Source organism: Babylonia areolata, chromosome 11, assembly GCF_041734735.1.
Source record: "Babylonia areolata isolate BAREFJ2019XMU chromosome 11, ASM4173473v1, whole genome shotgun sequence".
In the NCBI taxonomy this organism is placed as follows: Eukaryota; Metazoa; Mollusca; class Gastropoda; order Neogastropoda; family Buccinidae; genus Babylonia; species Babylonia areolata.
The window spans coordinates 27,589,155-27,609,190 of NC_134886.1; the positions used below are offsets into that span (position 1 = coordinate 27,589,155).

Consider the following 20,036-nt stretch of genomic DNA (forward strand, 5'->3'; position numbering starts at 1 on the left):
ATTTTACGTTAATTCGTCGAAGATTTGATAGTTGGCCAATACAAGCCTTAACTGTGAAAAAATGAATGAAGATGTTTCAATTCTGGATATTTATTCGGATAGAAAAGACCAGATTGAAAAAGAAAACATAATATGTGGTGGTGGTTTCTTTTATATAAGTATGATTAATGAGGGTTTGAAGTTGAGCTTGTTTTAATTTCATTGACCGGGTCGGGAGAGGGTACCCTTGTGCCAAGGGCAGTAACTCTGAGTGCGTCCCAATTTTTTTTTCTTGGGAACATGTAAAATTGAGTTCAGCAGACACCAACGCACATTTTAAGACTAGTCTACTTCATTCCTGGGGGAGGGAAGGGGGTGGGGTGTGTGCACGGTAACCCCTTTGGCCTTGCGGACGAATTTAATGGTTGAAGTTGCTACATTGCAAAAGTGTGTGTCAACAGATATGTCTGAAAGTGATGCACTTTGAGAGAGAGAGAGAGAGAGAGAGAGAGAGAGAGAGAGAGAGCATTCAAGTAAAAATGTGCATACATATGATAAACATGTAAACCCGACTCCACCATCAGTCACTCGAGCATTCGTCACTCTCTTAGCGACATATCGATGATGGCCACCTCCTTGTGGTATAAAAGACTTATCTCCCCTGTCCCAAGTAACCAGATCGTTCCACGGTGGGTAACTCAGCGTGAAAGACAATCACAACACCAGGGAGTTCATGGCACACTTCGGCGGGTATATTGGTGCTTCAATCCCGCCTGTGGATAAGTGTACGGGCATGCAAATTTGGGTCGACACCCGGCTTGAACGGTTTCGTGTTTTCTGCCAGTAATTTCACGTTGAGTGGAGAGTTGGATACAGGGGAAACTTGTTGCCACATGTGGCGTGCCTGTGTAGCCACGCCGCACGGGATTTTTGTTTTTCTTTTGCTGCAAAGGAATGAGAACGGAAGAATTTTGTTGTTGTTGTTTCTTGTTTAATCTTCGTTGAGTTTTCAAGTTCCTCATTTAGTCTCTTCCGTTTTCTCATCTCAGCATCAAATTCTGCACTTCCGCAAAGATGGCGACTGCACGACACACAAAAGAAGCATGAATGGGTCTGCTTCTGTCTCCTTTTTCTTCATTTTCCAGTGTGTTCTTTTCAATTGGAATATTTCGCTTTATTATTGTTATTATTAATATCATTATTTATTATTCTTTCTTTTCTTTTCGGCCAATGAAGAAAGCCGCGTGTAGAGCACTAAGATAGAGAGAGAGAGAGAGAGAGAGAGAGACAGAGACAGAAAAAAAGTAGAGAAAAAAGTGCTCCTTGACTCGCATGCAACTGAGGCCACACACACACACAAAAAAGAAAGAAGAGATGGCAACTGCTTCAAACAGAACCATGCACGGGCCACTTTGTCACTGGTTAGCAGCCACGTCTGACTGTTAATGATAATAGTTTTGTTTCCTTGTTTTTGTTGTTCGTTTTTTGGTTTTTTTTTTTAGCTCCCTGTCATAGTAAAACAACGACTGCTACGAGCTTGAAGAGTTCCAAGTCTCTTGTTACGAACATGTGATGCAATCTTGCGGTCTGATCTGTGTATGAGTTGGGGACAGATTAACCTACAGAGCAGTGAACTTACCAGTGTTCACCTCCATGCCTTCGGCGTGTTATCATCACTGTACCAAAATGCCAACACAGTACCACGCCCAGTGCGCATATAATTTTATGAGCAACGCTTGTAAGTCAGTTCCATCACTTTGTTTTCAGTTGGAATAGTGTTATTACAGGAAAAAAAAAAAGAATGATGAAAGCAATGAAGGGAAGAACGACAGAAAAAAAAACGAAACAAAGAAAGAAAAACAAAAGAACAAAAAACAAAACATAACAACAACAGAAGTTGTAAGGAAATGCATAGTCTGGACATCTATGCAAAAACTGTCCTGCTTGCCCGAGAATCCTGGAGGACTGTGCTCACTTCTCTTGTGCCCTTGTCCGTCTACAGTGGAGCCAGAGTGATGAATTGAGCGATGCTCATTCGACGAAGCTAAATTTCACATGCACACACATGTGCTTAGGCACTCATGTACACAAACACACATAGAATACAGAATACTTTATTATCTCAACAAGAGAAATTCACACATTCATTCACACACAAACACACACGATGCAGGTGAACATAGACACCCGTCTCATGTTGAAATAAAAGTGTCAACATTTGCAAATCACTGGAATGATATGGTTACAAGAAGACGATCACTTTCGAATCCCCCCTTTTGTTTTCATTGAAACGAACCGATTATGCTTATGAACAGTCACTTGCGTTGAAGCCTCGTGGCTTTTAAATGGAATCATTTGGCTGTCACCATTCATGATTCGAGGCTATAATACCACATACTCAAACTGGAAACTCGAGCTGCAGCTATTTCAAAACGTTGATTGATGGTGAGCAAGATGCCGAAAGATTGCGATGGAGGCCTGTTTCGACAAGCAGACCGAAAGCTCAAATTCTAGAAACGCCATGTCAAAAATGCGGTCATGTAATTGCCTTCCTTGGTATTATATCCGCATGTGGGTGATCGTCCCTCCACCTTGTACCCCCGGCCAAACGCTCAGTTTATATCACAGATTGACATAAGCTTGCAGCTGGGCCAACAGCGGAGAGCTGTATGATCAATGGTCCTACTTTGCAGTGGGAAGTCATTACAGCTTAGTGTTTTGTGAAGGGCTATGACTCTCAAACTAGGAGACAGGATTGCACCGGCTCTTAGTGCTGCAGCCTTGGGGGCTTGTTGGCCTTTGGGAACCATCCTAAAACCGACTGTCCTAAACTCTCTTGGCTGAGAGAGTGGGGATGTAACTTGGGCAAGACACTCTCTACTATAACTGAATTCTAGCCCAGATAGTTGGGACAGCAGTTGCCTCCTGTGCTGTTCTGATGGCCATAGTCGGACACGACTATCACACTTTACCTGGATTGTAAGCCTGCTGAGGCTACTTTCTCCCTAGGGTTGAATGGGTTGAAATAAAATGGCTCCAGATGTGAATAATTTATCGGTATATTGGAACAAATACAATTTTAAAGAAAATGGGTGTTGCACAAAATAAAAATAGTAATTGAGGCTTTTGTCTTGAACGAAAAGAAAGCATTGAACATGGCTTTTGTTTTACATGCACTCTCGCTCTCAACGTTTTTGGAACGAAGTTGAAGAGCTGCTCATATCAGAATGCATCAAATGCACCAACATTATTTCAACACAAAATATGGTACTGTTTGATGTGGGTTAAAAATTTAGAGACCGATTCAGTGTTTGGTTTGATTATTCCTTTTGGTAAAAGATTTATTTACAAGAGTAAACTGGATAAATGCTTGCCAACCATTTTGTCTTTTGGAAACTGTCCTTGTGTAAGATATGATTTAGAGGAAAGTAATGCAAAAGTAAACTGCACACTACATGATTTTAAATCTAAATGGTCGCCATATATATCTGATAAAACGTAGGTCTAAATCTCGTTGAACATACATTTCCACGCCACAGAAAGCTACATATTTTACGGTACCTTGATATGTTAATTCAGTTAATCATTTGCAGTCAATATCTGCCAGTTCAGTTGATGCGACTGTATACACCTCTACTGTATTGTGGGGCATTCGTAAATCAGGCGAAATCCCTTTCAGGGTGTACTCTCTATCCAGCATCTGAGCTCTTGTTTGTGTTCCTTCTGTATTATTTACAGGCTTTCTGGTCTGTTTTTTGTTATTTTCCTTTCTAAGTGTTCACACACACGCACACACACACACACACACACACATACATATATATATATGCATGTATGTGTATGCACACACACACACTCATATATATATATATATATATATATATATATATATATATATATATATATACATATTCATATATATATATATATATATATATATAGATGTGCCTGTGCGTGCGTGTGTGTGTGTGTGTGTGTGTGTGTGTGTGTGTGTGTGTGTGTGTCCCTACGTGCCTATAAGTATCACCAGTGTTTGCACTTTCATAAAGAAAGAAATTCATGTGTATATGTCTGTTATTATGTAAAAAATATAAAACATTGAATAAAATGTTAAAAAAACAACAACAAAAACAATTCATGCTTTTTTTTCATGCTATTTCACATTTTTCTGACTCATACCTATATGCATCGTATGTACTATCGTCCGTTTCAGTTTCTTTGGTTTGCTGGTGGAGTGAAGATGCAAGCGAGCTCACGCATATGATTTCTACATCAAGGACTACCGCAAACATATGCGTTGTACAGTGAGCCAGCCCATGCTGCAGGAGAGAGAGAGAGAGAGAGAGAGAGAGAGAGAGAGAGAGAGCACGTATGTGTATGCGTCCGAGAATATGTATGCTAATTATACGTGCACACACGCCCACACATGCTTCACTTTGTCGGCGCATGAGCGTATAGTCGACTAAAATGGTCTCTTATGTCAGAAGAAGTGAAATCACGAGGAATCGTCATCATCACCATCATCACCAGCGAGAATATCGGGATCTTTAAACGACCAAGATAATTCTACCCGTTTCCGATTCACTGTCAATCTTCATCCTCATCTGAAACAAACAAACACAAGAAGGATTTTTTTTTTCCAGCAATAATTGATTATCACGGCCATCGTCTGATCCCTGAGTATTTTTCTTAGTAACTGATTGTGGTATGTGTAATTATCATCCTTTAGTGCAGAATCCCCAAAGCCAAACATCTCTCATCAGTTTCCAAAATATACTTTATAACGTTGTTATGGTATTCCTTCCCTCCTCTCTTACGCTATTTTCCTTCAGATGTATTTGCAGGTCTGGGGCCGTTTTGATCTGCAAAATGTAGACAGTTAACTGTGGGCAGCTGGTTCGCTTGCATTGTAAAGGATAAAGACCAAGCGAGGAGGTACAGTATAGATAGGACTCTGCCAGGCATAACAAATTTCACACCGTGACTTCACTCAATGCCACAGTCTTCTAAAAGAAATGTAACCACAGCAACCACTGCCACTGCCAGCAATCCATGACATAAATTACTTCACAGCAACGAATCATCGACTTATGCTCTTACAGTGTTTTAGGAAGTGCTAAAAACCACCACACAATTATGAATGTGTATTTCCACTATGAATGAAGAAGTCTCCAGTTCGAACTAAACATCCCGCCTGCTTTCACACACACACACACACACACACACACACACACACACACACACACACACACACACACACGCACACACACAGATACCAAAAACGAGGTATAATCTGCTTTGTGATTTGTCAAAACAATTACCATTTCTATATATATGTATATGGCAAGATACTCTTTTTCAGGAAAGAAGGTACTGGGTCGATCATACCAAACATATGACGTTCTTCAGCTCTCAGAGTCTTTACCAGCCGTCATTAACAACCACACAATTATGTGTATTTCGACTGTTAATAAAGAAATCCCCCCTTCTAATTAAGTATTCCATCACCGCGCGCGCGCGCGCGCGCGCACGCACGCACACACACACACACACACACACACACACAAACAAAACAATAATAATAATAACGGTATTTATATAGCGCTGGATCTTGTGCAGAGACAAATCAAAGCGCTTTCGCACCAGTCATTCACACGCATGCATAACTCTATTACTGTAGAAACTAAAGACAAGGAAGGGCAGGCAAGGGAGGCTATTTTGGGAAGAGGTGGGGTTTAAGGCCAGACTTGAAAGAGCTGAGTGTGGAGACTTGACGAAGCGAAAGAGGAGTTCATTCCAATCGCAAGGTCCAGAGACAGAGAAAGAACGGCAGCCAACAGTCGAGTGTTTGAATCTGGGTATGCGTAAACAGAGTGGATCCGAAGCTGATCGTAGTAAGCGAGATGGAGTGTAGAGGTGAAGGCAGCCGCAGAGATAGGAAGGGGCATTTTTGTGAATGCATCTATAACATAGAGTGCTGATCTTGTAATTTATTCGGTGGGAGACAGGGAGCCAGTGGAGATGTTGCAAAAGAGGAGTGATGTGCTCAGATCTTTTCTTTCTGAGCACGAGTCGGGCAGCAGAGTTTTGTATGCGCTGAAGGGACTGAATGGATGAAGCAGGCAAAGCAGACAATAGAGAGTTACAGTAGTCAAGGCGAGAGAGAATGAGAGAAACGACAAGTCCAGATGTTGCGTCAGTGGACAGATATTTCCGGACGGCACTGATGCGCCGCAGTTGACAGTAGCAGGACTGACATGTCTGACTGATAAATTTTTGCATGGACAGTGTATTGTCAAGGACAACACCGAGGTTCCTGACTGACGTGGAAAGAGGGATGGATGTACTGCCAAGTTTGATTGTGTCAATTGTGATGGAAGACAGTTTTTGTTTAGTTCCTATGATCATTGCTTCAGTTTTGTCCGCGTTCAATTGTAACTTATTTCGAGTCATCCAGTTTTGAATGTCCAGGAAGCAGTTGGATGTTTCTTTCAAGAGCGACAACAATTTTTCAGGGGTATCACTCTTCTGGAGATGAGTGTCATCAGCATAAAAAATGATGACTGATATTATGGCGGTTGATAATTTCAGCGAGAGGAGCAGTGTACAGTGTGAAGAGCACAGGGCCTAAAACAGATCCCTGTGGGACTCCATGTTCGATTTTAACGGGTTCAGATTGGAAATGATCAACAATGACAGACTGGAATCGATAGTAAGATAAGATTTGAACCAGTTTAGAACAGTGCCGTTGATACCAAATGTAAAAAGAAGACGGGAAAGAAGGATTGAATGGTCTATCGTGTCAAAGGCGGCTGACAAGTCGAGAAGAGTAAGAAGGGATTTTTTTCCTGAGTCGGACGCTATCAGTAGATTGTTCAGAATGTGGAGCAGAGTGGTTTCGGTGCTGGTATCGTTTGATTTGTGAGCTGTCAAGACTTTTGCTATTTCTAAGGCAAAATTCTTTTTGAGGATAAGAAAGTGCTGGTCGATCATATTGATATGCGAAGAAGTGTATTTGGAAAATATCATCATTCGTATCACTGTATGTCATTCCCAACTCCTGTCTTTAATCAGATAGCCATTGTCACCGTGATTACTATGTAAGGCCATCGTCAAAATCAGCATTACCATCATCATTATCACCACCATGATCATAATCTTTATTTCCAACTACCATCTGTATCACGCTCGCATAATACATACAGTATATCAAGCAAACTTTCAACTTGTCTCATTAATTAATAAAGACGAAACAGAGGCTTACGTTCCGATTCTACTTCTGGTTCCTCTTCACCTTCCTCACTTTCACCTAAAAAAAAAACAAACAAATAAGATAAAATAACTTTTTTAAACATTTATTACAAATTATTAAGGTTAGCGTTTGATCTCTGGAGATTTTTCTTTCTAATTTATTGTGGTATGTATAATCATTAACATTATCCCTTGGTACGGGGATCCCCAAAAGCCAAAAGTATTTCGTTTGGTTCTGAACAAACATTGGTTTTCATAATTCATTTTGGCGTTTCTCCTCCCCTCCTCTTGATCGTTCTTGTTTCCCTTTAGATGTGTATGTAAGTCTGAGGCCGCTTTTGCGAACATGAAAGCTGTAGATAGTTAATTATAATCAGTTGATTCTTTTGTATTGTAAAGGACAAAGACCAAGAGGGTGAGAGGAAAGGTGTACTCCTCCTAATTACATCTGATTTTTCACCGTGACTTCACTCAATGTTCGGCAGTACAAACCCTTCTCAGAGAACTGTAAACACAACAAGTTCCATTTAGTATAACCACTGCTAGCAATTAATGAAATCATGAAATATTTCATTTCAAAACATGTGATGGACTTGGGCCCTCAGTGTTTACCAACTGTCATTAACACCTTACAATCATAAATGTGCATTTCCATTCTGAATGAACAAGTTTCCGCTTCGTACTTCGTATCCCATCAGCACACACACACACACACACACACACACACACACACACACACACACACACCACAAAGGAGGTGTCACCTGCTTTGTAACCTGTCAGAACATTTATCATTTCTATGGCAAACTATTCTTTTTGAGGAAAGAAATCACTGGATCGATCATATCAATATGCAAAGATGTGCATTTGGAGAAAAAAAAATCATCCTTTGCGGTGGTAACATTGTTGTGAATATTCAATCCTAAAAATAATATTTTAATCCACACACAGCCATTATCACCATGATAGTTAACTCTATAATATCATCGTCAAAATCTACATTACTATCACCATTAACGTCATGATCATCATCCTGATTCCTAAAAACCATCTATAGCATATTTGTATAAGACATACAGTGTATCAAACAAGCTTTTAAATGCTCACCTTCCATTTCATCTTCATCCTTTTCCTCTCCTTCCGCTGGATCAACTAAAAAAAAAAAGTAGATAAAAAGGAAATATTTTAAACATTGATATACTCTCTTCTCGTACACAAGTAGGGTTGTTAGCCCACGCTTTCTCGCATTTCCACGTTTTCTCTTACTTTGAGTGTGGTCTTTCCCATGCCACGTGTTGGTGGCACCATCACGCTTTCTCGCAGTGTGTGAGAACGCTTATGAAGTCGCCATTTGTATTTTTATAATATATATATATGTATGTATAATATATATATATATATATATATATATATATGCATAAACCCAAACATTTCCTTTGTCATCTGGTTCATTTTTTGTCCTTTCCCAAAACAAATCTTGTAATGTGGTTAATTTCTTGTCCTTCCCCAACACAAATCTTGTGATCTGGTTAATTTCTTGTCCTTTCCCCAGACGAATCTTGTGATATGGTAAATTTCTTGTCCTTTCCCAACACAAATCCTGTAATCTGGTTAATTTCTTGTCCTTTCCCAACACAAATCCTGTAATCTGGTTAATTTCTTGTCCTTTTCCAACACAAATATTGTCATCTGGTTTATTTCTTGTCCTTTCCAACACAAATCCTGTAATCTGGTTAATTTCTTGTCCTTTTCCAACACAAATATTGTCATCTGGTTTATTTCTTGTCCTTTCCAACACAAATCCTGTAATCTGGTTAATTTCTTGTCATTTTCCAACACAAATATTGTCATCTGGTTAATTTCTTGTCCTTTGCCAACACAGATCTTGTAATCTGGTTTATTTCTTGTCCTTTTCCAACACAAATCCTGTAATCTGGTTAATTTTTTGTACTTTTCCAACACAAACCCTGTAATCTGGTTAATTTCTTGTCATTTTCCAACACAAATATTGTCATCTGGTTAATTTCTTGTCCTTTGCCAACACAGATCTTGTCATCTGGTTTATTTCTTGTCCTTTGCCAACACAAATCTTGTCATCTGGTTTATTTCTTGTCCTTTGCCCACACAAATCTTGTCATCTGGTTAATGTCTTGTCCTTTCCCAACACAAATATTGCCATATGGTTAATTTCATGCCCTTTCTCAACACAAATATTGTAATCTGGTTTACTTCTTGTCCTTTTCCCCAAACAAATATTGTCATCTGGTTTATTTCTTGTCCTTTTCCCAACACAAATCTTGTAATACGGTCAGTTTCTTGTCCTTTTCCAACACAAATAGGGAGGGTGCGTGCGAGCGTGCGTGCGTGCGTGCGTGGATGTATGTGTTTGTTTGTTTGTTTGTTTGTGTGTGTATGCGTGCGTGTATGTATGTGTTTGTTTGTGTGTGTGTGTGTGTGTGTGTGTGTGTGTGTGTTTGTGTGTGTGTGTGTGTGCGTGCGTGCGTGTGTGTGCGTACGTGCGTGTGTGTGCGTGCGTGTGTGTGTGTCTGTGTGTGTTTCCTTTTGTTTATTTGTTTGACTTGTTCTTTGACTCGTTTAAGAAAAATCTTGTTTTCTAAGACATCGAGACAGTAATTTGAATGAGACGTTGCATGCGAATGGATACGGTGTTAACAAACTAATACAAACAGGTGAACGTATGACCAAGTGTGAAATGTAAGAATAAATGTGACAGAATAGGTTGCTCCACAACCAACACCAAAGCGTACTCCTTTTCAATGACATTTATGGACGAAGTTGTTTCATTCCATTGTCGTTTGCTGTAATTCCGACGTTGAATTTGAGGTTGGTGCATTGCCGTGATCCGTCTCATGTGAAATGCTTGGAATAGCAAATAAAAAGCCCATGAAAAAGAGACAAAAGGCTCTTGAAAGGTCGCAGAATAAAACAGAAATCAATTTCCAAGAGTTACAGGAAAAGAACGAGGAGATGAAAACAATACGAGACAAAAAGAATGGCAGGTGTATTAATAACTGAGGTCAAACGCGAGAAGAATGCACATGAGAAAAAATATGCATATTCTATTTATTTCATTTACTTATATTTCATTATAAAGCTTTTGTGTTACGAAAAGAGAAGAAACCAATCACGATGACAAAGGAAACGATACCACGTTTTATCGCAAAGTGAGAGAAAACGTAAAGGCGTCCACCCTTGTTTTCTCTCAATGTGAGAGAAAGCGTGGGATTGTGAGAAGTCATAGGCAAACAAGGTTTACTTTGTGTGGTGTTTCTGAACACTAATTAACAGCGTCTGCCAGTTGGCAGCAAACCTGGAACCCTTACGCAAAACTCCAGGGCAAACACCATAATTATCATCAAACCATACGCCGGAATCATTGCAGTGATAGACTGATATAACAAACAAAGAAATATCTAATATTTCACAATTCCTAAGTCAAGGTTCAGCTTTACCACTGCTTGCAATCAATGACGTGAAATACTTCATACCAAACATATGACGTACTTCAACTCTGAGTCTTCACCAGCTGTCATTAACCACCATACAATTATATGTGTGTTTCGACTGTGAATAAAGAAACTCCCCCTTCGAATTACGTATCCCATCAACACACACACACACACACACGTGCGCGCGTACAAAAGAACAAAACCCTGGTATCATCTGCTTTGTGAGCTGTCAGAACATTTGTCATTTCTGAGGCAAATAATTCTTTTTGAGGAAAAGAAAGTACTGGATTTATATGCAAAGAAGTGTATCTGGAAAACATCATTTGATATCTGACCTCAAAACGGCTGGAGAAAGCTCTCGCCCCTATTTCGGAATGCTCCCAAACACTTTCACAACATTTCTGAACTTTGCTCGCCGATATTAAAAAAACAACAAAAAAACAAAACAAAAAAACTACAACAACAACAAAAAACGAAAAACAACAACAAAAAAACAACAACAACAAACTGGCTTCAGCCAATATTAGAACAGGAACGTTTTGCATTAACGTTGCGGTAAAAATGCTGTATATACCCACTGTATGTCATACCTAACTCGTTTTTAATCATCAACTCATATCAAAACCATTATCACCATGATTGTTATCTATCACCATTGTTAAAATCAACATCACCATCACCATTATCACCATCCTGATTCCTCATACCCATCTATGTTATATTTGCATAATACATACAGTTTACCAAGCAAACTTTTAACTCGTTTTAGAAATAAAAATGAAATGGTTACCATCTGATAAGACTTCCTCATTCTCCCCCTTCTCTGATTCTTCATCTGAAACACACACACACACACGAAAGATTTTAACATTGATAATTCATTATTTGGGTCAGAGTCTAATCTCTGAGGATTTTTCTTAGTATCTTATTGTGGTATATTTGATAAGTATCCCTTGGTACAGGGTCTCAAAAAGTCAAGCGTCTCTCACTCGGTTCTAAAACATATTCTTTTACACTGCTACAATTTTCCATGAGGGTCTATGTTCGAATCCGGCTCTCGCTCTTTCTCCGAATTTTGACTGGAAGATCAGACTGGACATCTAGTCTTTCTGTAATGCCTCACTACTCTGTAAAACAAATAATACTGACCTGAAACTAGTTTGCAAAATCTGCTGATGAATCTTTGGGGTTTTGTTTTTGTCTGCTTCAGTTTGGCACTGAAAGGGAATTTACTCAATTTTCCTCACTCCACCCAGAGGTATGGGTACTAGACTTCGGCTGGGGTGGTTAATTAAAGGGTGTAAGTTAACAAATAATGAGGCCAGGAGACGATATGATTAACAAATAGTAAAGAGTGGTAACTCTCTCCATTACACAAGGTACACAACTTAACTCAGTGATGCTTACGCTACCGATTCAGTTAGCACACAGTGGATAAACTACCGAGGCAACCATGTATTTGTTCTGTATTGTCCATGTGTTCTGTGTGGCTTGTTCAGGATTAAAGAGGCTATGCCAGTCTTGAATAAAAGCTAATTTGTGTTTGCACATTTCTTCTGTCTTTGCTGCTGTGTGCACATGTCAAATGATTGGTATAAGGACAGGCCCGGCGCTTCCTTTTTTGTGGAAGTGTCTGGGTTTGTTCCAATGTACCTTTTATTTACCTGTGTGCTAGCTGAATCGGTAGCGTAAGCATCAGTGACTTGAAGTTGTGTACCTTGTGTAATAGAGAGAGTTACCACTCTTTACTATTTGTTAAAGTAAGGAAAGAACGGGGATCCGCCTACCTATGCCGAGCCCTGGACACGATGAATATTAATTCACTGCTCTTGCGGCCATAATAGGATGTGAAACCTTTAACCTACAACTAGTTAGGAGTGAAACCTTTAACCTACAACTAGTTCGGAAGCTTTAATTGTGGTAGTTTAGTGGCATCCAGTCGTGTGGCAAAAAACTTCTGCACCAGGCTTCTGGATCAAAGGCAAAAAATCGCACTTACCTGAACTTAGCCTAATGAATTTTTGATGGATGTCTTTTTTCTCTCTCAAAATCATCTACATTAACTTTTGTGACAGTTGACTCGAGGGATCCAGATTCACGTCAGATTGTGTGTGTGTGTGTGTGTGTGTGTGTGTGTGTGTGTGTGTGTGTGAAGGAAATTAAATGGGAGTTATCCTATTACCAATTAGAAGTTAACTTAAAGGTGAAATGATAACTACACAGTGTTATACAGTTTTATCAAAAGTATCATATACTTGCGTTCTTGGTGTGTGTGTGTGTGTGTGTGTGTGTGTGTGTGTGTGTGTGTGTGTGTGTGTGCGTGTACTCGAAAGTCCGTATGTATATGCGCGTGCTTGTGCTTGTGCCAATGTGTGTGTGCGTGTGTGTGCGTGTGCGTGTGCACGTGCGTGTGTGTGTCTCACCTTCATCCTTTTTGGGCTTGTCCTTGTCTTCCTCTTTACTTTCATCTGTAACACCCATGTGACGATTGCACAACTTGGAGAAGGTGGAGAAGAAGAACAAGCAGTAGAAGGATAAGGGGAATGGAAAGCTGATGTTGAAGGAAAAGACGGAGAAGGAGAAGAAGGATAAAGAGGAGGAGAAGGAGGAGAACGAAGAGAAGACGAAGACGAAGAAGAAGAAGAAGAATCTGTAGCAGTAGTATACTGCTACTTGAGTAAGAGTTCTGATGAAAAACAAAAAAAAAGGAAACCCTTCAATGGCTCACGTGTGATTCCTGCTGTACAACAAAAACCAAATGTTCATGGCTCAGGTGTGATTCTTGCCGTACAACAAATAAAAACAAATCTTCCTTCCTCAAGTGTGATTCCTGCTGTGCAACAAATACCGAAACCTTGGCTCACGTGTGATTCCTGCTGTACAACAAACAACTTTCATGGCTCACGTGTGATTCCTGCTGTACAACAAACAACTTTCATGGCTCACGTGTGATTCCTGCTGTACAACAAACAACAACTTTCATGGCTCACGTGTGATTCCTGCTGTACAACAAACAACAACTTTCATGGCTCACGTGTGATTCCTGCTGCACAACAAACAACAACTTTCACGGCTCACGTGTGATTCCTGCTGTACAACAAACAACAACTTTCACGGCTCACGTGTGATTCCTGCTGTACAACAAACAACAACTTTCATGGCTCACGTGTGATTCCTGCTGTACAACAAACAACAACTTTCATGGCTCACGTGTGATTCCTGCTGTACAACAAACAAAAACTTTCATGGCTCACGTGTGATTCTTGCTGCACAACAAACAACAAAACCTTCATGGTTCACGCATCATTCCTGGTGTACAATAAACAACAAAACCTTCATGACTCACGTGATTCTTGCCGTACAACAGACAACAAAACCTTCATGGCACAGACGTGATTCCACAGGCAATGGAAGAAGTGATTCTATTACTAAGTTGGTTGTCTTTTTTATGATGGAAGTACTGTTATTGTTTACTTATTTGGGACCTTCTCTATGCTATGTTTTGTCTATCATTTTGCTTCATTTAATTCCTTTGTTGTTTTAACACACGTATAGTGCAATATTCATTCTGACTGTTGGCATCCGTCTGTCTCGGGAAACAATGGAACTCTGCGCCTTGTTCGGTCAAGTTGTTGAGTTGCAGCGCCTGCTGTGGCTGTACAGTCCCATTCTTGATCGGCAGGCTCTGTTGCAGTTGCCGCAGGTGAAAATCGCGCCTGGATCAGAGGGTATGGATTCTGCCCTCTGCAGTCTGTGCTCTCTCCCCTGTTCCCAGTGCTGTTCCCTCTTCTCCTCGCTCCTCTGGACGCATGCCTTTACGGTCCTTTTCCAGCTGTTACGGTCTTCAGCCACCACCTCCCAACCTGGTGGGTCCATGTCGCCTGCCCTCATATCTCGTTTGCAGACGTCCCTGTAGCGTAGGACACGTCTTCCTGCAGGTTTGGATCCAGTGGCGAGCTCGCCATAAAGGATGTCCTTGGGGATTCGCCCGTCATCCATTCGTCTGACGTGGCCGAGCCACCGCAGACGATGCCAGGTCAGGAGTGCAAACATGCTGGAGATGCCTGCCTTGTCAAGGACTTTCTTGTTGGCACACGGTCTTGCGACGTGATGCCCATAATTCTCCTGAGGTTGCACAGGTGAAAGGAGTTGAGTCTGCATTCTTGGCGAGAGTAGAGAGGCCATGTCTCGCTGCCACAGAGCAGAGTGCTGAGCACACATGCTTGGTACACCTGCATCTTGGTGTTGATGGTCAGCATGGTGGGATTGTCCCAAACCCTCTTTTCCAGGCGGGCCATGGCTGTAGCTGCTTTTCCAATCTGCTTGTTGAGTTCGGCATCCAGGGAGAGGTTACTGGAGATGGTGGAGCCGAGGTAAGTGAAGTCCTCGATGATCTCGAGTGTGAAGTCAACAATGGAGATGCTTGGGGTGCTGCTCACGTCCTGGCCCATGATGTTTGTCTTCTTTAGGCTGATAGTCAAGCCAAACTCTGCATGCTTGGGTGAAGCAGTTGATGAGTTGCTGGAGTGCCTCCTCAGAGCGTGTTGTCAGAGCTGCGTCGTCTGCGAAAAGCATCTCACGTACGAGAACCTGTCGCACTTTGGTTTTAGTGCGAAAGCAGGCCAGGTTGAAGAGACTGTCATCACTTCTGGTGTGGAGATACACTCCATCCTCCGACTGGCTGAAGGCATAGGACTGCAGCAGCGAGATTGTTGACACCGAAGAGTGTTGGGGCCAGCACACAGCCTTGCTTCACCTAGCTGACGGGCGCAATAGCCGAGTGGTTAAAGCGTTGGACTGTCAATCTGAGGGTCCCGGGTTCGAATCACGGTGACGGTGCCTGGTGGGCAAAGGGTGGAGATTTTTACGATCTCCCAGGTCAACATATGTGCAGACCTGCTAGTGCCTGAACCCCCTTCGTGTGTATATGCAAGCAGATCAAATACGCACGTTAAAGATCCTGTAATCCATGTCAGCGTTCGGTGGGTTATGGAAACAAGAACATACCCAGCATGCACACCCCCGAAAACGGAGTATGGCTGCCTACATGGCGGGGTAAAAACGGTCATACACGTAAAAGCCCACTCGTGTGCATACGAGTGAACGCAGAAGAAGAAGAAGCTTCACCTAGCTCTGAAGCTGTGTGAAAAGGCCTTTTCTGCTGATCAGGTCAAAGGCCTTGGTGAGGTCGATGAATGCAACGTATAGTGGCTGTCTCTGCTCCCAGCATTTCTCCTGCAGCTGTTGCAAGGAGAAGACCATGTCGATTGTTGATCTTCCAGCTCTGAATCCGCACTGTGCCTCAGGGTATACACGTTCAGCAAGTAACTACAGTCTGCTCAGGACAACACGGACAAAGGTTTTCCCAACGATACTGAGGGGGGAGATTCCATGGTAGTTGTTGCAGTCACTGCGAACACCCTTGTTCTTGTACATAGTGATGATGTTAGCATCACGCATCTCCTAGAGCACAGTCCCTTCTTCCCAGCACTGCAGTAGCAACTGGTGCAGGTGGTGGAGTAGCACAGTCCTTTTTCCAGCCTTGATGACTTTAGGCAGGATGCCATCTTTTCCTGGAGCTTTGCCACAGGCGTAGGAGTCGATGGCCTTGCTGAGTTCCTTTTCAGAGGCCGGGATGTCGAGTTCTTCCATGACAGGGAGGTTAGCAGTGCTCTCCACTGCTGCGTCTGCGACAATGTTTTCTTTTGAATAGAGCTCCTGGACTTCAAGAAAGTGTTCGACAGTCTGGCAGGAGGCACTATGTGCCTCACTGAAAAGACTATCGGGCAATTTTTTTTCAACAACATCCAGCAACTATTCGTCAAAGTGACCAGCACGCACTCCCATAGGGTGCCACTAGAGAGTGGTTCCACACTTCAGTGGGACTTTGTCAGGGCCGACTTCTGTTTCCCACTCTGTTCAACATATTCCTGGAATGCATCGAAACTGACAAATTTTTAAAGTGTTTTTTTTCTTCAAAATTATTAACTTTACTTCTGTTGCATTTGTTGGGTATTGAGAGGACTGCGTGCGTGCGTTTGTACGTGTCTGTGTGTGTGTGCGCCCGCGTGCACGTGTGTGTGTCTCACCTTCATCCTTTTTGGTCTTGTCCTTGTCTCCCTCTTTACCTTCAGCTGTAACACCCATGTGACGATTACACGACTTGGAGAAGGTGGAGAAAAAGAACAAGCAGTAGAAGGAGAAGTGGAAAGGAAAGCTGATGTTGAATGAAAAGACAGAGAAGAAGAAGAAGTAGTAGTAGTAGTAGTAGTAGTAGAAGAAGAAGAAGAAGAAGAAGAAGAAGAAGAAACAGTGGCAGTAGTACATTATAAGCAGAGTACGAGTCCTGAGCAAAATCAAAGAGAACAAAAACCTTCATGGCTTGCGTGTGATTTGTGCTGTACTACGAAAGCAAAACCTTCATGGTTCACGCAAGGTTTCTGCCGTACAACAACAACAACAACAACAAAACCTTTATGCAAAGTAATGCTCAGAATCATTGAGAACAGATTACAGCCGCAAGCTGATACCAATTTTTTGCTGATGAACAGGCAAAAGAGGTACTTCTATAACTACGTTGGTTGTCTTTTTATGATGGAAGTCCTGTCATCGTTTACTTATTTGGGACTTTCTCTATGCTGTGTTTTGTTTATTTTGTTTGATTTAATCCCTCTATTGTTGTTTTTAACATACGTATGATGTAATATTCATTCTGATTATGCTCCATAAAATAAAAGGAAGAAAAATACCATCAGACAAATCTTTAGCCTGCATATTTATTGTGAATAACAAACGCCAGTCTTCACAGACTTCAAGAAGGCGTTTGACAGTAGACTTGGCATGTCTTTTTATATTATACATATACACACACACATAGATAGATAGATAGACTGAGATATAATTATAGATATATCATTTACATTTACAAACGGAAGAGAGACAAAACATCTTGCGATAACCAGCGTGGAATCTCTCTCCTCTGCATCGCCGGCAAGATCTTCGCCCGCATCATACTGAACAGACTGGCTGACCATGTCTCCAACACAGTCATCCCTGAAGCACAGTGCGGCTTCCGCTCAGGCAGGGGAACATGTGACATGGTGTTTGCCGTACGCCAGATGCAAGGGAAGTGCCGTGAGCAGAACAAAGAGCTCCACATGGTCTTTGTAGACCTGACTAAGGCCTTCGACAGGGTAAACCGCTGTGGTCTGTGGAAGATCCTCCTAAAGTTCGGCTGCCCAGAGAGCCTAATCCAGCTGATTGCATCATTCTACGATGGCATGCAGGCGAAAGTACGGGAAAATACTGACATGTCGGATCCGTTCCCTGTGGTAAATGGAGTGAAGCAGGGCTCCGTCCTGGCACCCACACTGTTCTCCTTTCTCTTCTCTGCCATGCTGATTGACGCCTTCCAAGACTGACTACATTCAGTTTCGCACAGATGGCAAAGTTTTCAACTTGCGGCGACTCCATGCCAGGTCCAGGGTGTTTGAGGCACTGTTGAGAGAATTCCTCTTCGCTGATGACTGCGCGTTTGCTGCACACACCCATGAGGACATGCAGTTCATTATGGACAGGCTCTCAGCCTCCTGCAGGCGCTTTGGACTCACCATCAGCCTCAGCAAGACTGAGTCCATGTACCAACCGGCTAGCTCACAGAACGCCAGTGCCTCCCAAGATCGATGACACAGGAGTCAGTCGACAAGTTTTGCTACCTGGGCAGCACCCTATGCAGCAACGGAGCCCTTGATGCAGAAGTGACGGTGCGCATTGCCAAGGTCAGCTCCGCCTTTGGCAAACTCAACAGCAGGCTGTGGAACAACAAAGGCATCAGGCTCAGCACCAAAATCAAAACCTACAGAGCTGTTGTGGTGACCACCTTGTTGTACTATTGTGAAACATGGACGACGTATCGCCGTCACATTCAACAAAAGCAGTTTCACCAGAGATGCTTATGGAAGATCCTCGACATAAGTGGCAAGACAGGGTCTCCAACCTCCAGGTCCTAGAGAGGAGAAGCCTGCCCAGCATCGAAAGCCTGCTGATCCAGTGCCAGCTACGCTGGACAGGACACATTGTCCGCATGACAGACAGCAGGATCCCGAAGATGCTTTTGTATGGCCAGCTGAAGGAAGGCCACCATGAACTTGGAAGACCCTGCAAGGACACCTTGAAGACAAACCTCAAAGCCTGTGACACAGACATCGCTTACTGGGAAACTGATGCCTTTGACTGCTCTCGCTGGAGGATGCTGTGCTCCAGTGGCATAAAGACGTTTGAAAACAAGAGAACGCTGGCCATTAAGGAGAAGCGTGAGCGAAGGAAGCATGGCTCAACTTTTTCCAACCTTGATGACTTCAGGCAGGATGCCATCTTTTCCTGGAGCTTTGCCACAGGCGTAGGAGTTGATGGCCTTGCTGAGTTCCTTTTTAGAGGCCGGGATGTCGAGTTCTTCCATGACAGGCAGGTTAGCAGTGCTCTCCACTGCTGCGTCTGCGACAATGTTTTCTTTTGAATAGAGCTCCTGGACTTCAAGAAAGTGTTCGACAGTCTGGCAGGAGGCACTATGTGCCTCACTGAAAAGACTATCGGGCAAAATTTTTTCAACAACATCATGCAACTATTCGTCAAAGCGACCAGCACGTACTCCCATAGGGTGCCACTAGAGAGTGGTTCCACACTTCAGTGGGACTTTGTCAGGGCCGACTTCTGTTTCCCACTCTGCTCAACATATTCCTGGAATGCATCGAAACTGACAAATTTTTAAAGTGTTTTTTTTTCTTCAAAATTATTAACTTTACTTCTGTTGCATTTGTTGGGTATTGAGAGGACTGCGTGCGTGCGTTCGTACGTCTGTGTGTGTGTGTGTGTGTGCGCGCGCGTGCACGTGTGTGTGTCTCACCTTTATCCTTTTTGGTCTTGTCCTTGTCTCCCTCTTTACCTTCAGCTGTAACACCCATGTGACGATTACACGACTTGGAGAAGGTGGAGAAAAAGAACAAGCAGTAGAAGGAGAAGGGGAAAGGAAAGCTGAGGTTGAATGAAAAGACAGAGAAGAAGAAGAAGAAGAAGAAGAAGAAGAAGAAGAAACAGTGGCAGTAGTACATTATAAGCAGAGTACGAGTCCTGAGCAAAATCAAAGAGAAGAAAAACCTTCATGGCTTAAGTGTGATTCCTGCTGTACAAAACAACAAAACGTTCATGGCTTGCGTGTGATTCGTGCTGTACTACGAAAGCAAAACCTTCATGGTTCACGCATGGTTCCTGCCGTACAACAACAACAACAGCAACACCTTTATGCAAAATAATGCTCAGAATCATTGAGAACAGATTACA

The 20,036-nt window shown here is 42.3% G+C and overlaps 2 protein-coding genes across 2 annotated transcripts in view; both read right to left on the reverse strand.

Moving 5' to 3' along the window:
• LOC143287198 (uncharacterized) overlaps positions 1-15,151 on the reverse strand; it is a 63,209-nt gene extending 48,058 nt beyond the window's left edge. The window contains exons 1-2 of the mRNA XM_076595142.1: positions 14,797-15,151; positions 13,124-13,168 (exon numbers count right to left, since the gene is read on the reverse strand). Of these exons, the coding sequence (XP_076451257.1) occupies positions 13,124-13,168; positions 14,797-15,151 (400 nt within the window). The remainder of the gene's footprint in view (positions 1-13,123; positions 13,169-14,796) is intronic.
• A 676-nt stretch (positions 15,152-15,827) lies between these two features.
• On the reverse strand, positions 15,828-19,660 carry LOC143287199 (uncharacterized). The gene is made up of 6 exons (XM_076595143.1): positions 19,603-19,660; positions 19,048-19,193; positions 18,445-18,511; positions 16,790-16,834; positions 16,192-16,387; positions 15,828-15,984 (listed from the first exon to the last, which is right to left on the reverse strand). Exons 1-6 carry the CDS (start codon positions 19,658-19,660, stop codon positions 15,828-15,830), a joined length of 669 nt encoding a protein of 222 aa, XP_076451258.1.
• Between the last annotated feature and the right edge of the window lie 376 nt (positions 19,661-20,036).

Excerpts from the sequence above, each read along its gene's own strand:
- LOC143287199 (XM_076595143.1), bottom strand. The coding sequence starts at position 19,660 with ATGGGTGTTACAGCTGAAGGTAAAGAGGGAGACAAGGACAAGACCAAA. Across the intron at positions 19,194-19,602 it reads CAAGACCAAAAAGGATAAAG|ACGCAGCAGTGGAGAGCACT; the intron begins GTGAGACACACA and ends ACATTGTCGCAG. Across the intron at positions 18,512-19,047 it reads TCCTGCCTGAAGTCATCAAG|CCTGCTGTTGAGTTTGCCAA; the intron begins GTTGGAAAAAGT and ends GTTGTTCCACAG.